Consider the following 21,549-nt stretch of genomic DNA (forward strand, 5'->3'; position numbering starts at 1 on the left):
GCTTTAAAACAAAGAGTTCTTCTCCAGATCGACACTGCTGAGGGTTCATTTGTTGCGCTTGTAGGCTGACATTTCCCTTTGCAATCACATCGAGATGCCACGCTGACAATGGAGTTGCCAACGAGTATTTTACAGGTCCTGTACATCAGGTCTGGAAATACAAGATCCCATGGCACCAATCTGTGTGTTGACAAATATGAACAGCTCACCATCACAAAATCTAATTATGTCTTCATAATTATTGGTTTCTGTATGATTTGCTGTTTGATTTTGCAAAGTGGATTATTGATGATTTTCTTGCATTAATGTGACAATTATATGTTAAACGTTTTGCACCGGCTATATAATTCTCTGCCTCAGAGGGCCGTGGAGGCAGGTTCTCTGGATACTTTCAAGACAGAGCTAGATAGGGCATGTCTTCAATGGTGGATAGGGTGCGTCAACACCAGGACAGCAGGAGATTAAACATAGAAACATAGACAATAGGTGCAGGAGTAGGCCATTCGGCCCCTCGAGCCAGCAGCGCCATTCAATATGATCATGGCTGATCATCCACAACCAATACCCGTACCTGCTTTCTCCCCATATCCCTTGATTCCTTTAGCCCTCAGAGCTCTATCTAAGTCTCTCTTGAAAACATCCAGCGAATCGGCCTCCACTGCCTTCTGTGGCAGAGAATTCCACAGATTCACAACTCTCTGGGTGAAATCCTTGTGGAAGGATTTGTAAGAGACTGTCTACTCATCTTGCCCCTCATTCCCCTCTCCCCCCACCCCTCCCCCACCCCTCCCCCCACCCCTGCAGATGCTGGAAAAATCAATGGTAGACAAAAATGCTGGAGAAACTCAGCGGGTGAGGCAGCATCTATGGAGCGAAGGAATAGGCGACGTTTCCGGTCGAGACCCTTCTTCAGACTGATGAATGATACAGCGCAGAAACAGGCCCTTCGGCCCACCGAGCCCGCACCGACCAGCGATCCCCGCACATTAACAATTGGAATGTGGGAGGAAACCGAAGATCTCGGAGAAAACCCACGCAGGTCACGTGGAGAACGTGCAAACTCCGTACAGACAGCACCCGTAGTCGGGATGGAACCCGGGTCTCCGACGCTGCATTCGCTGTAAGGCGGCAACTTTACCGCTGCGCCACCATGACCTTATAGAAGTGTGTAAAATCACAATGTGGGGAACAGATAGCATGAAGGCACTGAGTCTTTTATCCAGAGTGAAGGAAACAAACGACTTACGTTTAAGGTGAGAGGCGAAAGATTTCACAGAAACCCAAGAGGTAACTTTTTTCACAAAGAGGGTGGTGGGTATATGGAATGAGCTGCCTGAGGCACTAGTTGGGATTAGAACAGCATTTAAAAGACACTTGGATAGATTTATTGAATGGGAAAAGTTTAAGGGAAAAAGGGCAAAATGTGGGAAAATGGGATTAGCATAGATGGGGCATATTGGCCGGCATGGATGAGTTGGGCCGAAGGGCCTGTTTCTGTGCTGTATTTCTCTAAGACTTTATTGGCTATGAATGAAATGTCATCCACTCAGAATGTAAAGAGCTTTTGGATATTTTATATAGTTTAGAGATAGAAACATAGAAACATAGAAATTAGGTGCAGGAGTAGGCCATTCGGCCCTTCGAGCCTGCACCGCCATTCAATATGATCATGGCTGATCATCCAACTCAGTATCCTGTACCTGCCTTCTCTCCATACCCTCTGACCCCCTTAGCCACAAGGGCCACATCTAACTCCCTCTTAAATATAGCCAATGAACTGGCCTCGACTACCCTCTGTGGCAGGGAGTTCCAGAGATTCACCACTCTCTGTGTGAAAAAAGTTCTTCTCATCTCGGTTTTAAAGGATTTCCCCCTTATCCTTAAGACTTCCCCAACATCGGGAGCAATCTTCCTGTATCTAGCCTGTCCAACCCCTTAAGAATTTTGTAAGTTTCTATAAGATCCCCTCTCAATCTCCTAAATTCTAGAGAGTATAAACCAAGTCTATCCAGTCTTTCTTCATTAGACAGTCCTGACATCCCAGGAATCAGTCTGGTGAACCTTCTCTGCACTCCCTCTATGGCAATAATGTCCTTCCTCAGATTTGGAGACCAAAACTGTACGCAATACTCCAGGTGTGGTCTCACCAAGACCCTGTACAGCTGCAGTAGAACCTCCCTGCTCCTATACTCAAATATATATACTCAGATACAGCACAGAAACAGGCCATTCGGCCCACCGAGTCTGCGCCGACCAGCGATCCCCGCTCACTAACACTATCCTGTACACACAACAGGGACAATGTACAATTTTAACAAACAAAAGTAGCCTATGCTTTTGGAGTGTGGGAGGAAACCGGAGCACCCGGAGAAAACCCACGCAGTCACAGGGAGAACGTACAAACTCCACACAGACAGCACCCGTAGTCGAGGTCGAACACGGGTCTCCGCCACCGTGACGCCTTTAGCTCTTCCAGCCAAGAAAAGTATGCTTTCAACTTGGGTAAGCGAGAAGAAATATGCTCAAACCATTGGAAACACACTTTTATATATATATATATATATAAACATTTACCACAAAAAACATAAAGAAAACCTGTCACGGTGTCGCTAGTTTTAAATCTCACACACCGAGTTTCCTCTACGGTTGTCACAAACTGTACGTTAAAATTTGCGGAATTAACAGTATCCGTGTAAAAAAATTGTCATTTAAATTTAATTATTTACTGACAATATACAACAGATGGGTTTTTAAGATTGCGACAAAGCTTGATGATGTGTTTGCTACAGGAAACATTGATGTCAGCAGTTTTAAACCACAAAGCTGCTGGGACAATATTGGGGGTATAAGACTGACATGCAACATCTACTGAGGAGAGTTCTTCTTCAGAAGGTTCTTCAAGCTCCTCTCCACCGCTTCATCCAGTTCCTCCTCCAGTTCTTCCTTCTTGGACATGGCCAGCTTGGATTGGTAGTCGCGCACTATTTGGTCAATGTAAGGGGCGCTTTGAGTCCCGTGCAGCATCAGAGTCCACTCCTTGAGGACGCCCTCTTGCGGCCCGTCTCCGACAAAGCCCACCTCCATGACCCAAGTCCCCCGGGGGTCCTCGCCCCAGGTGTGAGTGGTCATGAAGGGCCACTTGTCGAAGCCCACCTTGGCGTCATCGTCCCGGGACCTCCGGCTCAGCAGGATGGACTTGGTGCCCATTGGCGAGGTCATGTTGATGTTCAACGCTCCGCGCCGCGTGGCGTTCACCGTGATCACGGCCTGCACGTGCTCCAGGTAGCGGACAAAGTCACCCCTCCCTTCACAAGCGTCGGCAGAGATCGTTAGGATCAACTTGCCTTCCGAAGAGATCGCCCTGCGCGTGTGAGTAAAAGAAAGGCATGTTTAAGGAAAGGAAGACTCATGGATTCATACATTAGTGGGCGGTGAGATCCGAGATCTTCCCTTTCCTCCCACACTCCAAAGACGTACAGGTTTGTAAGTTAATCGGCTTGGTGTAAATGTAAAAATTGTTCCTAGTGTGTGTAGAATAGTGTTAATGTGCGGGGATCGCTGGTCGGTGCGGACGGACTCGGTGGGCCGAAGGACCTGTTTCCGCGCTGTATCTCCAAACTAAACTAAACCCATTTGTTCCCCCAAATTTTCAGGACATCCTAATGCGTGTGTGGAAATTAATTTAGTTTAGTTTAGACAATAGACAATAGGTGAAGGAGTAGAGGCCATTTAGCCCTTCGAGCCAGCACCGCCATTCAATGTGATCATGGCTGATCATCCCCAATCAGTACCCCGTTCCTGCCTTCTCCCCATATCCCCTGACTCCGCTATATTTAAGAGCCCTATCTAGCTCTCTCTTGAAAGTATCCAGAGAACCGGCCTCCACCACCCTCTGAGGCAGAGAATTCCACAGACTTTACTGGCACATGTACCGAGGTTACATTGAAAAGCGTTTTGGTAATGATATGATTATTGATTTATGATTATAAATTATATGAATAAAGGAATCACTGGCCATTTGGGCTGCCCAGTGGCGCAGCTGGTACAGCTGTCGCCTCACAGCACCCTGTCCCAAGTTCGATCCTGACCTCAGGTGCTGTCTGTGTGGAGTTTGCACGTTCTCCCTGTGACTGTGTGGGTTTCCTCCAGGTGCTCCAGTTTGTGTACTAGTAATGTAGATACTGAAGATAGACACAAAAAGCTGGAGTAACTCAACGGGTCAGGCAGCGTCTCTGGATAGAAGGAATGGGTGACTTTTCGGTTCGAGACCCTTCTTCAGACTGAGAGTCAGGTTCCATCTTTGATTTTATCATTTCTGGCTGTCTGCCCTCCACAACTTCCATCCTTATTGTGCCCTGCATGGCCCGGTTTGACCTTCTCCCAAAAAGCCTGACTCTCAGTCTGAAGAAAGGTGTCCACCAAAAACATCACATAATCCTATCTCCAGAGATGCTGCCAGTCCCGCTGAGTTACTCCAGCATTTTGTGTCTCTATTCAGTGTAAACCAGCATCTGCTGTCCCTTCCTCCACATATTAGGTGCAGATTTTGGATGTACATATGTGATAAACATATAATACTGGGGATACCCAGCAAATCAGGCAGCATCTGAGGATGAGAGAAACAGGCTTAGCTTGTCAGGTTGTTGAAAGGTCGTGGATCTGAAATGATGTTTCTCCCTCCACAAGTATTCACAGTAAAGGCACCTCACTTTGTGTTAGCTCTTGTACTATCTCCAAACCTGCAGGCACAAAGGACCACAAACGTGGGCAGATGGGACTAGGGTCACCAACTTTCTCACCCCCAAATAAGGGACAAAAGGTCAAAATATGGGATCAAACTCCCGATGGCAATTCGTTGACCGACTCGGCCATGGCTGGGTGAATGATGAGTTGTCCCGAGTGCTGGACTGCACACAAAGCCCAGCCGGCGGGCCAGCTGAGGAGTTTTGGCCTGGGCCGCGCGATGACGTGCGCAAAGTCCGGCGCCCCGTCCAACTCGTGAACCAATGATCGGCCGTGAGAAGGAGGGGTGGTGGTGGTGTCAGCGGTAAGCGAAGGTCCGAAGGTCTGACAGCTGGCCGGGCTGCCGACCGACCGACGGGGCCACGGGCGAGGCGTTGCTGCTGCTGCTGCTGCTGCTGCTGCACTCCATGGGCTGCACTACGTTGGGATGGGTGAGGCGGGGCCGGACGCGGTGCTCCGACCCGACAGTCCCAACGACCCGAGTAGTAGCGGTCAAATACGGGACAAGGGCGGTCCTGTACGGGACAAACCAATTTAGCCCAAAATACGGGATGTCCCGGCTAATACGGGACAGTTGGCAACAATCGGTGGGGCCTTCTAGGGGTAAGTTGGCCTGTACGACTCTATGAAGCCACCACTTACTGCGGCTCTTGGAGCGACCCCGCGATGCAGTGGAACCTTTCAGGGACCGTCTTCCAGTCTTTGGCCATTTTCACCATGGCACCAGCATCGAGGACTCCATAGCCGAAGAGGTGGTTGAACTCCAGGCCCACGCCGTTCCTCCGCCACCTGTGGACCTCGTCGTGTAGCTGGTTGCGTTTGGACGTCAGCACTGTCAGGTGTTGCATGTCCCTCCATGTCAGGTTGCGACTGCAGGGACAGAAGGGGAGGGGAGTCACTGTGACAGTCGGCAAGCCTGCTGACAGAGACAGACGTCAGATGGCAAGTCTCACTTTTACACACTGACTTTCAAAACCAAGTGGCCAGCAATGCGTATGATCCAATAGACAATAGGTGCAGGAGGAGGCCATTCGGCCCTTCGAGTCACCACCACCATTCAATGTGATCATGGCTGATCATCCCCAATCAGTACCCCGTTCCTGCTTTCTCCCCAAATCCCCTGACTCCACTATTTCTAAGAGCCTTATCTAGCTCTCTCTTGAAAGTATCTGGATGTGACTGGCCTCCACCGCCCTCTGAGGCAGAGAATTCCACAGTTCCCCGGAATTAGTTTAATATATGATGAGTGTTTGACGGCAATGGGCCTGAACTCGCTGGAGTTTAGAAGAATGAGGGGGGATCTCATTGAAACTTACAGAATAATGAAAGGCTTGGATAGAGTGGATGTGGAGAGGCTGTTTCCACTGGTGGGAGAGTCTAGGACGAGAGGTCACAGCCTCAGAATAAAAGGACGTTCCTTTAGGAAGGAGATGAGGAGAAATTTCTTTAGTGAGAGGGTGGTGAATCTGTGGAATTAATTTTCCACAGACGGCTCTGGAGGCCAAGTCAGTGGATATATTTAAGGCAGAGATAGATAGATTCCTGATTAGTATGGGTGTCAGGGGTTATGGGGAGAAGGCAGGAGAATGGGGTTTGGAGGGAGAGATAAATCAGCCATGATTGAATGGCGGAGTAGACTCGATGAACTACTCTCATGACATGAAAATATGGGCATTTGTTTTTGTACAGAGGGGCTGAACACAGGCAGTTGGGACTAATGCAGATAGGGCATGTTGGTCGGGGTGCGGCTAGTGTAGATGGGGCATGTTGGTCGGGGTGGGGCTAGTGTAGATGGGGCATGTTGGTCGGGGTGGGACTAATTTAGATGGGGCATGTTGGTCGGGGTGGGGCTAGTGTAGATGGGGCATGTTGGTCGGGGTGAGGCTAGTGTAGATGGGGCATGTTGGTCGGGGTGGGGCTAGTGTAGATGGGGCATGTTGGTCGGGGTGGGACTAGTGTAGATGGGGCATGTTGGTCGGGGGGGGGGCTAGTGTAGATGGGGCATGTTGGTCGGGGCGGGACTAGTGTAGATGGGGCATGTTGGTCGGGGTGGGGCTAGTGTAGATGGGGCATGTTGGTCGGGGTGGGACTAGTGTAGATGGGACATGTTGGTCGGGGTGGGGCTAGTGTAGATGGGGCATGTTGGTCGGGGTGGGACTAGTGTAGATGGGGCATGTTGGTCGGGGTGGGGCTAGTGTAGATGGGGCATGTTGGTCGGGGTGGGACTAGTGTAGATGGGACATGTTGGTCGGGGTGGGGCTAGTGTAGATGGGGCATGTTGGTCGGGGTGGGACTAGTGTAGATGGGGCATGTTGGTCGGGTGGGACTAGTGTAGATGGGGCATGTTGGTCGGGGTGGGACTAGTGTAGATGGGGCATGTTGGTCGGGGTGGGACTAGTGTAGATGGGCATGTTGGTCGGGGTGGGACTAGTGTAGATGGGGCATGTTGGTCGGGGTGGGACTAGTGTAGATGGGGCATGTTGGTCGGGGTGGGACTAGTGTAGATGGGGCATGTTGGTCGGGGTGGGACTAGTGTAGATGGGGCATGTTGGTCGGGGTGGGGCTAGTGTAGATGGGGCATGTTGGTCAGGGGTGGGACTAGTGTAGATGGGGCATGTTGGTCGGGGTGGGACTAGTGTAGATGGGGCATGTTGGTCGGGGTGGGACTAGTGTAGATGGGGCATGTTGGTCGGGGTGGGACTAGTGTAGATGGGGCATGTTGGTCGGGGTGGGACTAGTGTAGATGGGGCATGTTGGTCCGGGGTGGGACTAGTGTAGATGGGGCATGTTGGTCGGGGTGGGACTAGTGTAGATGGGGCATGTTGGTCGGGGTGGGACTAGTGTAGATGGGGCATGTTGGTCGGGGTGGGACTAGTGTAGATGGGGCATGTTGGTCGGGGTGGGACTAGTGTAGATGGGGCATGTTGGTCGGGGTGGGACTAGTGTAGATGGGGCATGTTGGTCGGGGTGGGACTAGTGTAGATGGGGCATGTTGGTTGGGGTGGGACTAGTGTAGATGGGGCATGTTGGTCGGGGTGGGACTAGTGTAGATGGGGCATGTTGGTCGGGGTGGGACTAGTGTAGATGGGGCATGTTGGTCGGGGTGGGACTAGTGTAGATGGGGCATGTTGGTCAGGGGTGGGACTAGTGTAGATGGGGCATGTTGGTCAGGGTGGGACTAGTGTAGATGGGGCATGTTGGTCGGGGTGGGGCTAGTGTAGATGGGGCATGTTGGTCGGGGTGGGACTAGTGTAGATGGGGCATGTTGGTCGGGGTGGGACTAGTGTAGATGGGGCATGTTGGTCGGGGTGGGACTAGTGTAGATGGGGCATGTTGGTCGGGATGGGACTAGTGTAGATGGGGCATTTTGGTCAGGGTGGGACTAGTGTAGATGGGGCATGTTGGTCGGGGTGGGACTGGTGTAGATGGGGCATGTTGGTCAGGGTGGGACTAGTGTAGATGGGGCATGTTGGTCGGGGTGGGGCTAGTGTAGATGGGGCAGGTTGGTCGGGGTGGGGCTAGTGTAGATGGGGCATGTTGGTCGGGGCGGGGCTAGTGTAGATGGGGCATGTTGGTCGGGGTGGGACTAGTGTAGATGGGGCATGTTGGTCGGGGTGGGACTAGTGTAGATGGGGCATGTTGGTCGGGGTGGGACTAGTGTAGATGGGTCATGTTGGTCGGGGTGGGACTAGTGTAGATGGGGCATGTTGGTCGGGGTGGGACTAGTGTAGATGGGGCATGTTGGTCGGGGTGGGACTAGTGTAGTTGGGGCATGTTGGTCGGGGTGGGACTGGTGTAGATGGGGCAGGTTGGTCGGGGTGGGGCTAGTGTAGATGGGGCATGTTGGTCGGGGCGGGGCTAGTGTAGATGGGGCATGTTGGTCGGGGTGGGACTAGTGTAGATGGGGCATGTTGGTCGGTGTGGGACTAGTGTAGATGGGGCATGTTGGTTGGGGTGGGACTAGTGTAGATGGGGCATGTTGGACGGGGTGGGACTAGTGTAGATGGGGCATGTTGGTCCGGGTGGGACTAGTGTAGATGGGGCATGTTGGTCGGGGTGGGGCTAGTGTAGATGGGGCATGTTGGTCGTGGTGGGACTAGTGTAGATGGGACATGTTGGTCGGGGTGGGACTAGTGTAGATGGGGCATGTTGGTCGGGGTGGGACTAGTGTAGTTGGGGCATGTTGGTCGGGGTGGGACTGGTGTAGATGGGGCAGGTTGGTCGGGGTGGGCTAGTGTAGATGGGGCATGTTGGTCGGGGCGGGGCTAGTGTAGATGGGGCATGTTGGTCGGGGTGGGGCTAGTGTAGATGGGGCATGTTGGTCGGGGTGGGACTAGTGTAGATGGGGACATGTTGGTCGGGGTGGGACTAGTGTAGATGGGACATGTTGGTCGGGGTGGGGCTAGTGTAGATGGGGCATGTTGGTCGGGGTGGGACTAGTGTAGATGGGGCATGTTGGTCCGGGTGGGACTAGTGTAGATGGGGCATGTTGGTCGGGGTGGGGCTAGTGAAGATGGGGCATGTTGGTCGTGGTGGGACTAGTGTAGATGGGACATGTTGGTCGGGGTGGGACTAGTGTAGATGGGGCATGTTGGTCGGGGTGGGACTAGTGTAGATGGGGCATGTTGGTCGGGGTGGGACTAGTGTAGATGGGGCATGTTGGTCGGGGTGGGACTAGTGTAGATGGGGCATGTTGGTCGGGTGGGCGAGTGTAGGGGGCATGTTTGGTCGGGGGGGGCTAGTATAGATGGGGCATATTGGTTCCGGGGTGGGCTAGTGTAGATGGGGCATGTTGGTCGGGGGGGAACTGGTGTAGTTGGGGCATGTGGTCAGGGGGGTGGGACTAGTGTAGATGGCGCATGTTGGTCGGGGTGGGGCTAGTGTAGATGGGGCATGTTGGTCAGGGTGGGACTAATGTAGATGGGGCTTGTTGGTCGGAGTGGGACTAGTGTAGATGGGGCATGTTGGTCGGGGTGGGACTAGTGTAGATGGGGCATGTTGGTCAGGGTGAGGCTAGTGTAGATGGGGCATGTTGGTCGGGGTGGGGCTAGTGTAGATGGGGCATGTTGGTCGGGTGGGACTAGTGTAGATGGGGCATGTTCGGCGGGTTGGGAATAGTGTAGATGGGGCATGTTGGTCGGGGTGGGAATAGTGTAGATGGGGCATGTTGGTCGGGGTGGGACTAGTGTAGATGGGGCATGTTGGTCGGGGTGGGACTAGTGTAGATGGGACATGTTGGTCGGGGTGGGGCTAGTGTAGATGGGGCATGTTGGTCGGGGTGGGACTAGTGTAGATGGGGCATGTTGGTCGGGGTGGGGCTAGTGTAGATGTGGCATGTTGGTCGGGGTGGGACTAGTGTAGATGGGACATGTTGGTTGGGGTGGGACTAGTGTAGATGGGGCATGTTGGTCGGGGTGGGACTAGTGTAGATGGGGCATGTTGGTCGGTGTGGGACTAGTGTAGATGGGGCATGTTGGTCGGGGTGGGACTAGTGTAGATGGGGCATGTTGGTCGGGGTGGGGCTAGTGTAGATGGGGCATGTTGGTCTGGGTGGGACTAGTGTAGATGGGGCATGTTGTTCGGGGTGGGACTAGTGTAGATGGGGCATGTTGGTCGGGGTGGGACTAGTGTAGATGGGGCATGTTGGTCGGGGTGGGGCTAGTGTAGATGGGGCATGTTGGTCGGGGTGGGCTAGTGTAGATGGGGCATGTTGGTCGGGGTGGGACTAGTGTAGATGGGGCATGTTGGTCGGGGTGGGACTAGTGTAGATGGGGCATGTTGGTCGGGGTGGGACTAGTGTAGATGGGGCATGTTGGTCGGGGTGGGACTAGTGTAGATGGGGCATGTTGGGCGGGGTGGGACTAGTGTAGATGGGGCATGTTGGCCGGGGTGGGACTAGTGTAGATGGGGCATGTTGGTCGGGGTGGGACTAGTGTAGATGGGGCATGTTGGTCGGGGTGGGACTAGTGTAGATGGGGCATGTTGGTCGGGGTGGGACTAGTGTAGATGGGGCATGTTGGTCGGGGTGGGACTAGTGTAGATGGGGCATGTTGGTCGGGGTGGGACTAGTGTAGATGGGGCATGTTGGTCGGGGTGGGACTAGTGTAGATGGGACATGTTGGTCGGGGTGGGACTAGTGTAGATGGGGCATGTTGGTCGGGGTGGGGCTAGTGTAGATGGGGCATGTTGGTCGGGGTGGGACTAGTGTAGATGGGGCATGTTGGTCGGGGTGGGACTAGTGTAGATGGGGCATGTTGGTCAGGGTGGGACTAGTGTAGATGGGGCATGTTGGTCAGGGTGGGACTAGTGTCGATGGGGCATGTTGGTCAGCATGGGCAAGTTGCTTCCACATTGAATTAATGAATGAATGTATAAGTTTATTGGCCAAGTATTCACATACAAGGAATTTGTTTTGGTGCTCCGCCCGCAAGTAACAACACGACATACAGTAAACCATTAAGAAAAAAACATAAAGCATTAAAACATTGAGAATAAAACATTATAATTTAAACATTTGAAGAATGAAATAAAATACCAGAGCAGCAAAAGGAGGCTACAGATATTTGGTTATTGAATGGAAAAAAAACTGTTTTTATGTCTGGCTGTGGCAGCTTTGACTGTCCGGAGTCGCTTTCCAGAGGGAAGTGATTCAAAGAGTTTGTGGCCAGGGTGAGAGGGGTCAGAGATGATCTTGCCCGCTCGCTTCCTGGCCCTTGCAGTGTACAGTTCATCAATGGAGGGAAGGTTGCAGCCAATATTGTGCAGCTTTGCTTTTCACTTTTAATAGTTATTTATTGGGTTATTTTTAAGTATTTATTTCTTTTATGTATTGCCTGCTTTACGTTCTGACTGTGTTGGCTACTGGACATCTGAATTCCCCTGAGGGGATTAATAAAGTATCTATCTATCTATCTATCTATCTATCTATCTATCTATCTATCTATCTATCTATCTATCTATCTATCTATCTATCTATCTATCTATCTATCTATCTATCTATCTATCTATCTATCTATCTATCTATCTATCTCCTTCTCAACTGATCGAATGATTCACTGAATTCTATGGCACTAAACTAAACTAAACGAAACTAAACTGAAGATTACAATGAGTTAACAGGGTGTCGTGACCACAGTAACAGACAAATAATGAATCAGGGAGGTAGTGTAACATCATGAATAAAACCGGCCATACATACTTGGCTTCCAAAGCTAAGGCAAAGACAGCGGCAGCTTCAGGAGCGGCAGCAGACGTCCCAGAATGGCGCAGAGTACAGTTGCCGTACAAATCAGTCGTTGCCTTTCGAAGAAAGCAATTATAATGAATGATTAGGACGTCAGCCAAAGTAAACAGCCCATCCCCCGCATGCTGGGGCTTCTCAATGGTAAACATCATCAGCAGCTACAGCCCCTGTCCATGTGGACATCACGGCCAGCAGGAACAATGGAGAATCCGACGTGGGGGGACCAACGTGAGACATATAAGATTATTAAGGGTTTGGACACGCTAGAGGCAGGAAACATGTTCCCGATGTTGGGGGAGTCCAGAACCAGGGGCCACAGTTTAAGAATAAGGGGTAAACCATTTAGAATGGGGACGAGGAGACACTTTTTCTCACAGAGAGTTGTGAGTCTGTGGAATTCTCTGCCTCAGAGGGCTGGTGGAGGCCGGTTCTCTGGATACTTTCAAGAGAGAGCTAGATAGGGCTCTTAAAGATAGTGGAGTCAGGGGATATGGGGGGAAGGCAGGAAAGAGGTACTGATTGTGGATGATCAGCCATGATCACATTGAATGGTGGTGCTGGCTCGAAGGGCTGAATGGCCTACTCCTGCACCTATTGTCTATTGTGAGGGAGGGGGGAAGGACAGTGGACATTGGGGGACCAGGCAGAGGGAGGGGGAAAGGACAAAAGGGTCCTGGCGGGGGGGTAGTTGGTAACTTTATGTGGCGCTATTGGCAAACCTCGGGTACGCGAGCAAAGAATCTGACTGTGACTTGTCACGTGTGGTAATGACGTATTCATTCCTTCATTCCTTCATTCATTCCTTCATTAATGCCTTCATTCATTCATTCATTCATTCCTTCATTCATTCATTCATTCATCCATTCATTCCTTCATTCATTCCTTCATTCCTTCATTCCTTCATTCATTCATTCCTTCATTCATTCATTCATTCATTCATTCCTTCATTCCTTCATTCATTCCTTCATTAATGCCTTCATTCATTCATTCATTCATTCCTTCATTCATAAAATCTCAGCTGGTGACTGCACAACGAAGGTCGATTGGAACAATGAGACTCGAGGTGGGGCAACGGTTGAGTTGCTGCCTTACAGCACCAGAGACACGGCTTCCATCCCAACTCCAGGTGCCGCCTACATATACAGAGTTTGTTCGTGACCTGCATGGGTTTTCTCCGGGTGCTCCGGTTTCCTCCTACACTCCAAAGTCGTGCAGGTTTGCAGGCTAATTGGCCTGTAAATTGTCCCTGGCGTGTGTAGGATAGTGCTAGTGTACAGGGGTCGGTGCGGTACAGACTCAGTGGGCCGAAGAGCCTGTTTCAAGAGTCAGTATAGTCTAGACTGTTTTATTGTCATATGTCCCAGATAGAACACCGAACTTGTTGCTCATTCATTGTTCATTATCTCTCTACATCACTGTCTATATCTCTCGTTTCCCTCTCCCCTGACTAGTCCGAAGAAGGGTCTCCACCCGAAACGTCACCTATTCCTTTTCCCCATGGAGGCTGCCTGTCCCGCTGAGTTCCCACTTGCTGATTTTATCGGCAACTGCCGGAATCATTGACTGACGTATCAGGCCACCGAAAATATTTCAACGTGATGTGCCGCGATGGCGTATTGATGCGCGGTGTTTTTCAAGTGTCATTGCATTTTTTTTGTCACCGCCGGATTTTGAAATGTTCAAAATCTTTTGGCGACACTGATGTGATGCCGTCAGTCGCCGAAAAAATCACCAAGTGGGACAGACCCTTAACTTCAATGAAAACCTTGCTTGCAGCAGCACAATATAATAAACGAGAGAGAGAGAGAGAGAAAATAAGTTCAGTGTGAGTTCCGCACTGTGTCGCTAAAGAGCCACACTCACCACACCAGCCTCCGGGTTTCTCTTCCTCCCGTTGCTGAAGGTGGAAGCCAGCGTGGAGGAGCAGCTCTCGTCATAGAGCGCGGTGCGACCGTCGTTGATGGCCGAGTTGATGGAGATGGTCCACATGCTGGATGCGTAGCCATCGCAGTTACAGTCGTCGTAACTGCCACCATCACCCGAAGCCCACACGTAAATACTCCCCCTGCCGTTCCGACCCTGAGGAACACAACACATGAATCAGTTTAGATTATTGTCCCGTGCACCGAGGTACAGTGAAAAGCTTTTGTTGAGTGCTAACCAGTCAGCGGAAATACCATAGATAACAAGAGGAGTTGAGTATAGGAGCTAAGAAGTCCTTCTGCAGTTGGACAGGGCCCTAGTGAGACCACACCTGGAGTATTGTGTGCAGTTTTGGTCCCCTAATTTGAGGCTATTGAGGGAGTGCAGCGTAGGTTTACAAGGTTAATTCCCGGGATGGCGGGACTGTCATATGCTGAGAGAATGGAGCGGCTGGGCTTGTATACTCTGGAGTTTAGAAGGATGAGAGGGAATCCTATTGAAACATATAAGATTATTAAGAATAATCTGGCTCGAAGGGCCAAATGGCCTGCTCCTGCACCTATTGTCTATTGTCTATTGATTGCAATCGAGCCGTCCACAGTGTACAGATACATGATAAGGGAATGACGTTTAGTGCAAGGTAAAGCCAGCAAAGTCCGATCAAGGATAGTCCTCGGGTCACCAATGAGGTAGATAATAGTTCAGCGCTGCTCTCTGGTTGTGGTAGGATGGTTCAGTTGCCTGATAACAGCTGGGAAGAAATTTCTGGATACTTTCAAGAGAGAGCTAGATAGGGCTCTTGAAGATTGCAGAGGCATGGGATATGGGGAGAAGGCAGGAACGGGGTACTGATTGTGGATGATCAGCCGTGATCACATTGAATGGCGGTGCTGGCTTGAAGGTCCGAATGGCCTACTCCTGCACCTGTTGTCTATTGTCTATTGTTGTAGAAAGGAACTGCAGATGCTGGTTTAAACCGAACACAGACACGAAATGCTGGAGTAACTCAGTGGGGCACGCCGAGTTCTTCAGTGTGAAGAAGGGCTCAACCCAAAACATCGCTCATTCCTTCCCTCCAGAGATGCTGCCTGTTCCGCTGAGTTACTCTGGTATTCTGTGTCTATCTTTGGGATGAAATATTGCCCTATCTTTCAGAGTGGCCACGGTGGTGCAGCGGTAGAGTTGTTGCCTTACAGCGAATGCAGCGCCGGTAAACCGGGTTCGGTCCCGACTACGGGTGCTGTCTGTACGGAGTGTGCACGTTCTCCCCGTGACCTGCGTGGGTTTTCGCCTGAGATCTTCGGTTTCCTCCCACACTCCAAAGACGTACAGGTTTGTAGGTTCATTGGCTTGGTAAATGTAAAAATTGTCCCTAGTGGGTGTAGGATAGTGTTAATGTGCGGGGATCGCTGGTCGGCGCGGACCCGGTGGGCCGAAGGGCCTCTTTCTCAAAACGAAATAAACTAAAAAAAGGAACTGTCTCTGAATCTGGAGGTGCCCATTTTCACACTTCGATACCGTTTGTATTCACCTGTCCATCCGTCAGGTACGATAATTGCTCAATGCACAACACAGAACCACAGGAGGAGAGCGTCTGTGTGTTTAGTTTAGAGATTACAACAAGGAAATACACTGAAGCCAGACACAAAAAGCTGGGCTAACCCAACGGGTCCAGGCAGCGTCTCTGGAGAAAATGGAAAGGTGACGGTTCTGGTCAGGACCATTCTTCAGACTGAGAGTCAGAAAAGACGGAACCAAGAGATATGAAAAGGTGCAAATAACAAATGAATGAAAGATAAGCAAAAAATATAGATCAAAGGCAGCAGCAACAATGACCAAGGAAAGGTGGAGCCCACAATGGTCCGTTGTTGGTGGTGGGGTAGGTGGTAACGAGTTATACAGACAGTGAAACTCAACAGGACAACAATGAAACTAGTACGACCATGACTCGGGTGGGGGAGAGACGGAGAGAGAGGAAAAGCAAGTGTCACTTGAAGCTAGAGAAATCAATATTCATACCGCTGGGTTGTAAGCTGCCCGAGTGGCCCTTCAGCCCCCCTCCCCCCGGCCAATGCTATCCATCGGTCACCAAGTACAGGAGTAACTCAGCTACGGTTTCCTCCCACGTCCCAAAGACGTGCGGGCTTGTAGGTTAATCGGCCCTCGGTGAATTGCCCCTCGTGTGTAGGGAGTGGACACGAAAGTGGTGTATTATAGAACTAACGTGAACGGGTGATGGATGGTCAGCGTGCTCGGTGGGCTGAAGGGCCTGTTTCCATGCTGTATCTTTTAATCAACTAAGCAATCTTGCGCTGCTTCCAGTATATATTTCCAGGGGGTATCCAGCCCTTCTATACTTGTACACTCTGGAGTTTAGATGGATGAGAGGGGATCTTATTGAAACATATAAGATAATTAAGGGTTTGGACACACTAGAGGCAGGAAACATGTTCCCGATGTTGGGGGAGTCCAGAACCAGGGGCCGCAGTTTAAGAATAAGGGGTAAGCCATTTAGAACGGAGACGAGGAAACACTTTTTCACACAGAGAGTTGTGAGTCTGTGGAATTCTCTGCCTCAGAGGGCGGTGGGAGGTTGGTTCTCTGGATACTTTCAAGAGAGAGCTAGACAGAGTTAAAAATAGCGGAGTCAGGGGATATGGGGAGAAGGCCGTAACGGGGTACTGATTGGGGGTGATCAGCCATGATCACATTGAATGGTGGTGCTGGTTCGAAGGGCTGAATGGCCTACTCCTGCACCTATTGTCTATCGTCTATTGTCTTCATATCAGTGTGGGAGATTGGCGTCTTTGTGCAAAGTTATCGGCGACTCAACAATAAATCCCTTGACCCCAGGACTTACCTTATTGACCCCATCGGCCATGGCCTGCAAGGTCAACTCACGAGGTCCATCTACAGTTTTACCATCATCAGTGGGTCCCCAACTAGCACTGTAGATGTCTATAACTTGAGGCATGTGGCTGATGGAAGATGCTTCAATGATGTCCGTCATGAAGGGTTGGTCCAACATACGAATGCCTAGGAGATGTTTAGTTTAGTTCAGAGATACAGCGCGGAAACAGGCCCTTCGGCCCACCGAGTCTACACCGACCAGCGATCACCCGTTCATACTACAGGTAGTTCTATGTTATCCCACTGTCTAATCCACACCCTACACAATAGACAATAGGTTCCGCTATCTTTAAGAGCCCTATCCAGCTTTCCCTTGAAAGTATCCAAAGAACCGGCCTCCACCGCCCTCTGAGGCAGAGAATTCCACAGACTCACAACTCTCTGGGTGAAACTGGGGGCAATTTACAGAATGCAATTAACCTACAAACCCGCACATCTTTGGGATGTGGGAGGAAACCGGAGCACCCGGATGAAACCCATGTGGCAACTGGGAGAACGTGCAGACTACACACAGACAGCACCCAAGGTCAGGATCAAACTTGGGTCTCTGGGCTCCGTGAGGTGGCAGTTGTGGATAGAGTGGATGTGGAGAGGATGTTTCCGCTGGTGGGAGAGTCCAGAACCAGAGGCCATAACCTCAGAATTAAAGTAGGTACCTTTAGAAAGGAGATGAGGAGGAATTTCTTGAGTCTAAGGGTGGTGAATCAGTGGAATTCATTGCCACAGAATTCTGTGGAGGCCAAGTCAGTGGATATTTTCAAGATGGAGATTAATAGATTCTGCATTAGTACGGGTGTCAGGGGTTATGGGGAGAAGGCAGGAGAATGGGGATAGGAGGGAGAGATAGATCAGCCATGATTCAATGGCGTAGACTTGATGGGCCGAATGGCCTAATTCTGCTCCAATCACTTACGAACTAATGAACTCGACAAGCTGCGCCTTTGCTTAGTTTAGTTTAGATATGCAGCGCGGAAACAGGCCATTCGGCCCATTGAGCCAGCACTGACCAGGGACACATTAGGGACAATTTACATTTATACCAAGCCAATTAACCTACAAACCTGTACGTCTTTGGAGTGTGGGACGAAACCAGAGATCCCGGAGAAAACCCACGCAGGTCGCGGTAAGAACGTGCAAACTCCGTACAGACAGCACCCGTGGTCAGGATGGAACCCGGGTCTCCGGCGCTGTGAGGCAGCAACTCTACCGCTGCGCCACCGTGCCGCCCTTGGTTTAACTTTGCTATTCACGCAGAAATTAAATGTTCGGTTGGGAAGCTGTTGGTCCTTCGGTTTATTCGGACTGCAGGTCCGTGAGGAAACGCCTTACCTGCCACCCTGGAGGAGTACGCCACCCCCACACCACATATGTTGTTATTGGCCGCTGCAGAAACCTCCCCGGCGCACCGTGTTCCGTGGCTGCACGAGAAAATCCCAAAGTCACAGGTCAAACAAGGAACTGCAGGTGCTGGTTCACAAAAAAGAAAATCACAAAGTACTGGAGGAACTCTGCGGGCCAGGCAGCATCTCTGGAGAACACGGATTGGTGACGACTGGTGATGCTTTCAAGAGAGGTGATGCTTTCATGAGAGAGCTAGATGGGGCTCTTAAAAATAGTGGAGTCAGGGGATATGGGGAGATGGCAGGAACGGGGTACTGATTGGGGATGATCAGCCATGATCACATTGAATGGCAGTGCTGGCTCAAAGGGCCGAATGGCCTACTCCTGCACCTATTGTCTATTGTCTATTCAAGTAGGGTCAGTACGTGAATGGGAGTTTAAAAGATTTTTTATTATTTCGTAAAATAATTTGCAGCCTCAGAATTCAAGGACCTTCCTTCAGGAAGGAGATGGGGAGGAATTTCTTATTCGGAGGGTGGTGAATCTGTGGAATTTTTTGCCACAGATGGCTGTGGAGGCCAAGTCAGTGGATATTTTTAAGGCAGAGATCGATAGATTCTTATTTGTATGGATGTCAGGGGATGTGGGGAGAAGGCAGGGGAACGGGTTTACGGGGAAGAGATAGATCAGCCATGATGGAATGGCGGAGTAGACTTGATGGGCCGAATGGCCTAATTCTGCTCCTATCACTTATGAACATGAATTTATTGGCAACCAAGAAATCCAGTGGCCTTAGTGGACCGAGCACAAGGTCACGGGGAGAACGTGCAAACTCCGTACAGACAGCACCCGTAGTCGGGATCGAACCCAGGTCTCCGTCGCTGCATTTGCTGTACCGCTGCGCCACTGCGACCGCCCGCGAACCATCCTACAAACAACTACCCTCTTCTCCCACCTCCCCATCACCCCCCGAAACGTTTTTCCATCGAGGAGACAACATAGAAACATAGACATAGAAATTAGGTGCAGGAGTAGGCCATTCGGCCCTTCGAGCCTGCACCGCCATTCAATATGATCATGGCTGATCATCCAACTCAGTATCCCGTACCTGCCTTCTCTCCATACCCTCTGATCCCCTTAGCCACAAGGGCCACATCTAACTCCCTCTTAAATATAGCCAATGAACTGGCCTCGACTACCCTCTGTGGCAGTGAGTTCCAGAGATTCACCACTCTCTGTGTGAAAAAAGTTCTTCTCATCTCGGTTTTAAAGGATTTCCCCCTTATCCTTAAGCTGTGACCCCTTGTCCTGGACCCACAGACAACATCCCACAGTTCCCCGCGTGGACTACTTGATTCCAGCGAGACCAAGCGTAGTCTCGGCAACTAATTTGCCAAAACCTTGCACTTGTTCCAGCAACGCCTATTGGCTCTTCCAGTTGTTACCCATTTCGTCTCCCCTTCTCTTTTTATCAAATTAAACTAAACTAAACTAAAATATCTGCCTAATCTTTAGGTATCGACTACAGGCGACCAGGATGTCACCACATGGTCGCGGGGTGACACCTGTACGGTCGTGAGTCGGCTCCTCAAGTCGCCTACAGAGTCATAATGTTTTTCTGGTCGCTGCTGGATTTTGAAATGTTCAAAACCTTTCGGCGGCTGTGGGCTTGACGTAGCTTGTCTTCTCCTGACGTAGGCGCTGTCGTAGGTTGTCGCCAGGTGCTGACTTCGGTGAATTCCATTGGCGACTACCTACGTCAACCTATGACAGGTACCGGCGACTGAATTGTCTTCAGTTGTCGCCGACAGGGTCGTTGTTTGTCGTAGCTTGTCGTGGGTGGACGTAGGTTGTCGTAGGTGTGGACGTAGGTGGACGTCCTAATGGGTCGCTGGTTGTCGGTAGCTTGACGTCGACTAGGGGGTAGGTTGGCGTAGCTTGTCGCGGGTGGACGTAGGTTGTCGTAGCTTGTCGTAGACATTGGCGTGGGGGGGGAGTCCAGTCGACGCTTTATCGGGGATCTGCTGCCACTGTGACAGTCGCCAGCAGTCGCCGCTTTATCGGGGATCTGCTGCCACTGTGACAGTCGCCAGCAGTCGCCGAAAAAATCGCCCAAGTGGTACAGGCCCTTAAACTAAACCAAACTAGAGAAATTCATAAAAAGCTGGAGTTACTCATCGGTGAGACCAAACATAGGCTTGGTTATCGTTTCGCCGAACACCTTCGCTCGGTCCGCATTAACCAACCTGATCTCCCGGTGGCTCAGCACTTCAACTCCCCCTCTCATTCCGAATCCGACCTTTCTGTCCTGGGCCTCCTCCATGGCCAGAGTGAGCACCACCGGAAATTGGAGGAGCAGCTCCTCATATTCCGCTTGGGCAGTCTGCACCCTAGCGGCATAAACATTGACTTCTCCAATTTCCGGTGGCCCTTGCTGTCTCCTCCCCTTCTCAGCTCTCCCTCAGCCCTCTGGCTCCTCCTCTTCCTTTCTTCTCCCCGCCCCCCCCCCCCTCCCTGCATCAGTCTGAAGAAGGGACTCGACCCGAAACGTTGCCTATCTCCTTCGCTCCATAGATGCTGCTGCACCCGCTGAGTTTCTACAGCACTTTTGTCTACCTTCGATTTTCCAGCATCTGCAGTTCCTTCTTGAATGAGTTACTCAGCGGGACAGGCAGCATCTCTGGATAGAAGAAATGGGTGACGTTTCGGGTCGAGACTCTAATGTACCATCTAAGCAGAAAAACAAGTCCTTTCTCTATATCCAGCTGCGAGATAATTGATCAAAAGGTAAGTCTGAGCACATTTGTGCATCAGTAGCATGAAAAACATGACTTTAAACTCCCACAGACAAATTCAATAGTAAATGGATGAAAAAGTATAATACAAAGTACTTTCAAATGCTTTAGTTAGAACGCGTGGTTAAGAAAATCAATGCCTCAAGATAACGCAGGCAGATAGTGCTCTCGACTATCATTGATCACCATTCAGTTTCCTATCATATTCAGTCTGTATACTCCTTCATACAAGCATCCATTAGAGACTTCCTGAGCTCACAAGGAATGCCTGAGTTATGTGTCCATCTACCTGTTAAACCAATCCTTCGTGTAGCGGGGGTAGGGATAGGGATCATTGCTGCTGAAGTCATAGCTGGCTTCTGCGTTCTGCAAGATAAAAAGAAACATAAGATGTAAACTTAAATGGATAAAATACTTTTTAACAGCTGGGAAGAAACTGTCCCTGAATCTGGAGGTGTGCGTTTTCACACTTCTGTACCTTTTGCCTGATGGGAGAGGGGAGATTCACGTAATCGGGAGAGGCAAGGAAGTGCAGATGCTAGCTTACAAAAATTGTCCCTAGTGTGTGTAGGGTAGTGTTAATGTGCGGGGATC

The 21,549-nt window shown here is 50.7% G+C and overlaps 1 protein-coding gene across 1 annotated transcript in view; it reads right to left on the reverse strand.

The window, feature by feature from the left end:
- Positions 1–2,530: 2,530 nt before the first annotated feature.
- The window catches only part of pcsk2 (proprotein convertase subtilisin/kexin type 2), a 60,897-nt gene continuing 41,878 nt past the window's right edge, over positions 2,531–21,549 (reverse strand). Inside the window, exons 6-12 of the mRNA XM_033026352.1 lie at positions 21,245–21,321; positions 18,149–18,237; positions 16,770–16,945; positions 13,850–14,065; positions 11,942–12,042; positions 5,386–5,613; positions 2,531–3,361 (exon numbers count right to left, since the gene is read on the reverse strand). Coding sequence (XP_032882243.1) covers positions 2,866–3,361; positions 5,386–5,613; positions 11,942–12,042; positions 13,850–14,065; positions 16,770–16,945; positions 18,149–18,237; positions 21,245–21,321 — 1,383 coding nt within the window. The 3' untranslated portion in view covers positions 2,531–2,865. The remainder of the gene's footprint in view (positions 3,362–5,385; positions 5,614–11,941; positions 12,043–13,849; positions 14,066–16,769; positions 16,946–18,148; positions 18,238–21,244; positions 21,322–21,549) is intronic.

The sequence above is a fragment of the Amblyraja radiata genome, chromosome 8 (genome assembly GCF_010909765.2).
Source record: "Amblyraja radiata isolate CabotCenter1 chromosome 8, sAmbRad1.1.pri, whole genome shotgun sequence".
In the NCBI taxonomy this organism is placed as follows: Eukaryota; Metazoa; Chordata; class Chondrichthyes; order Rajiformes; family Rajidae; genus Amblyraja; species Amblyraja radiata.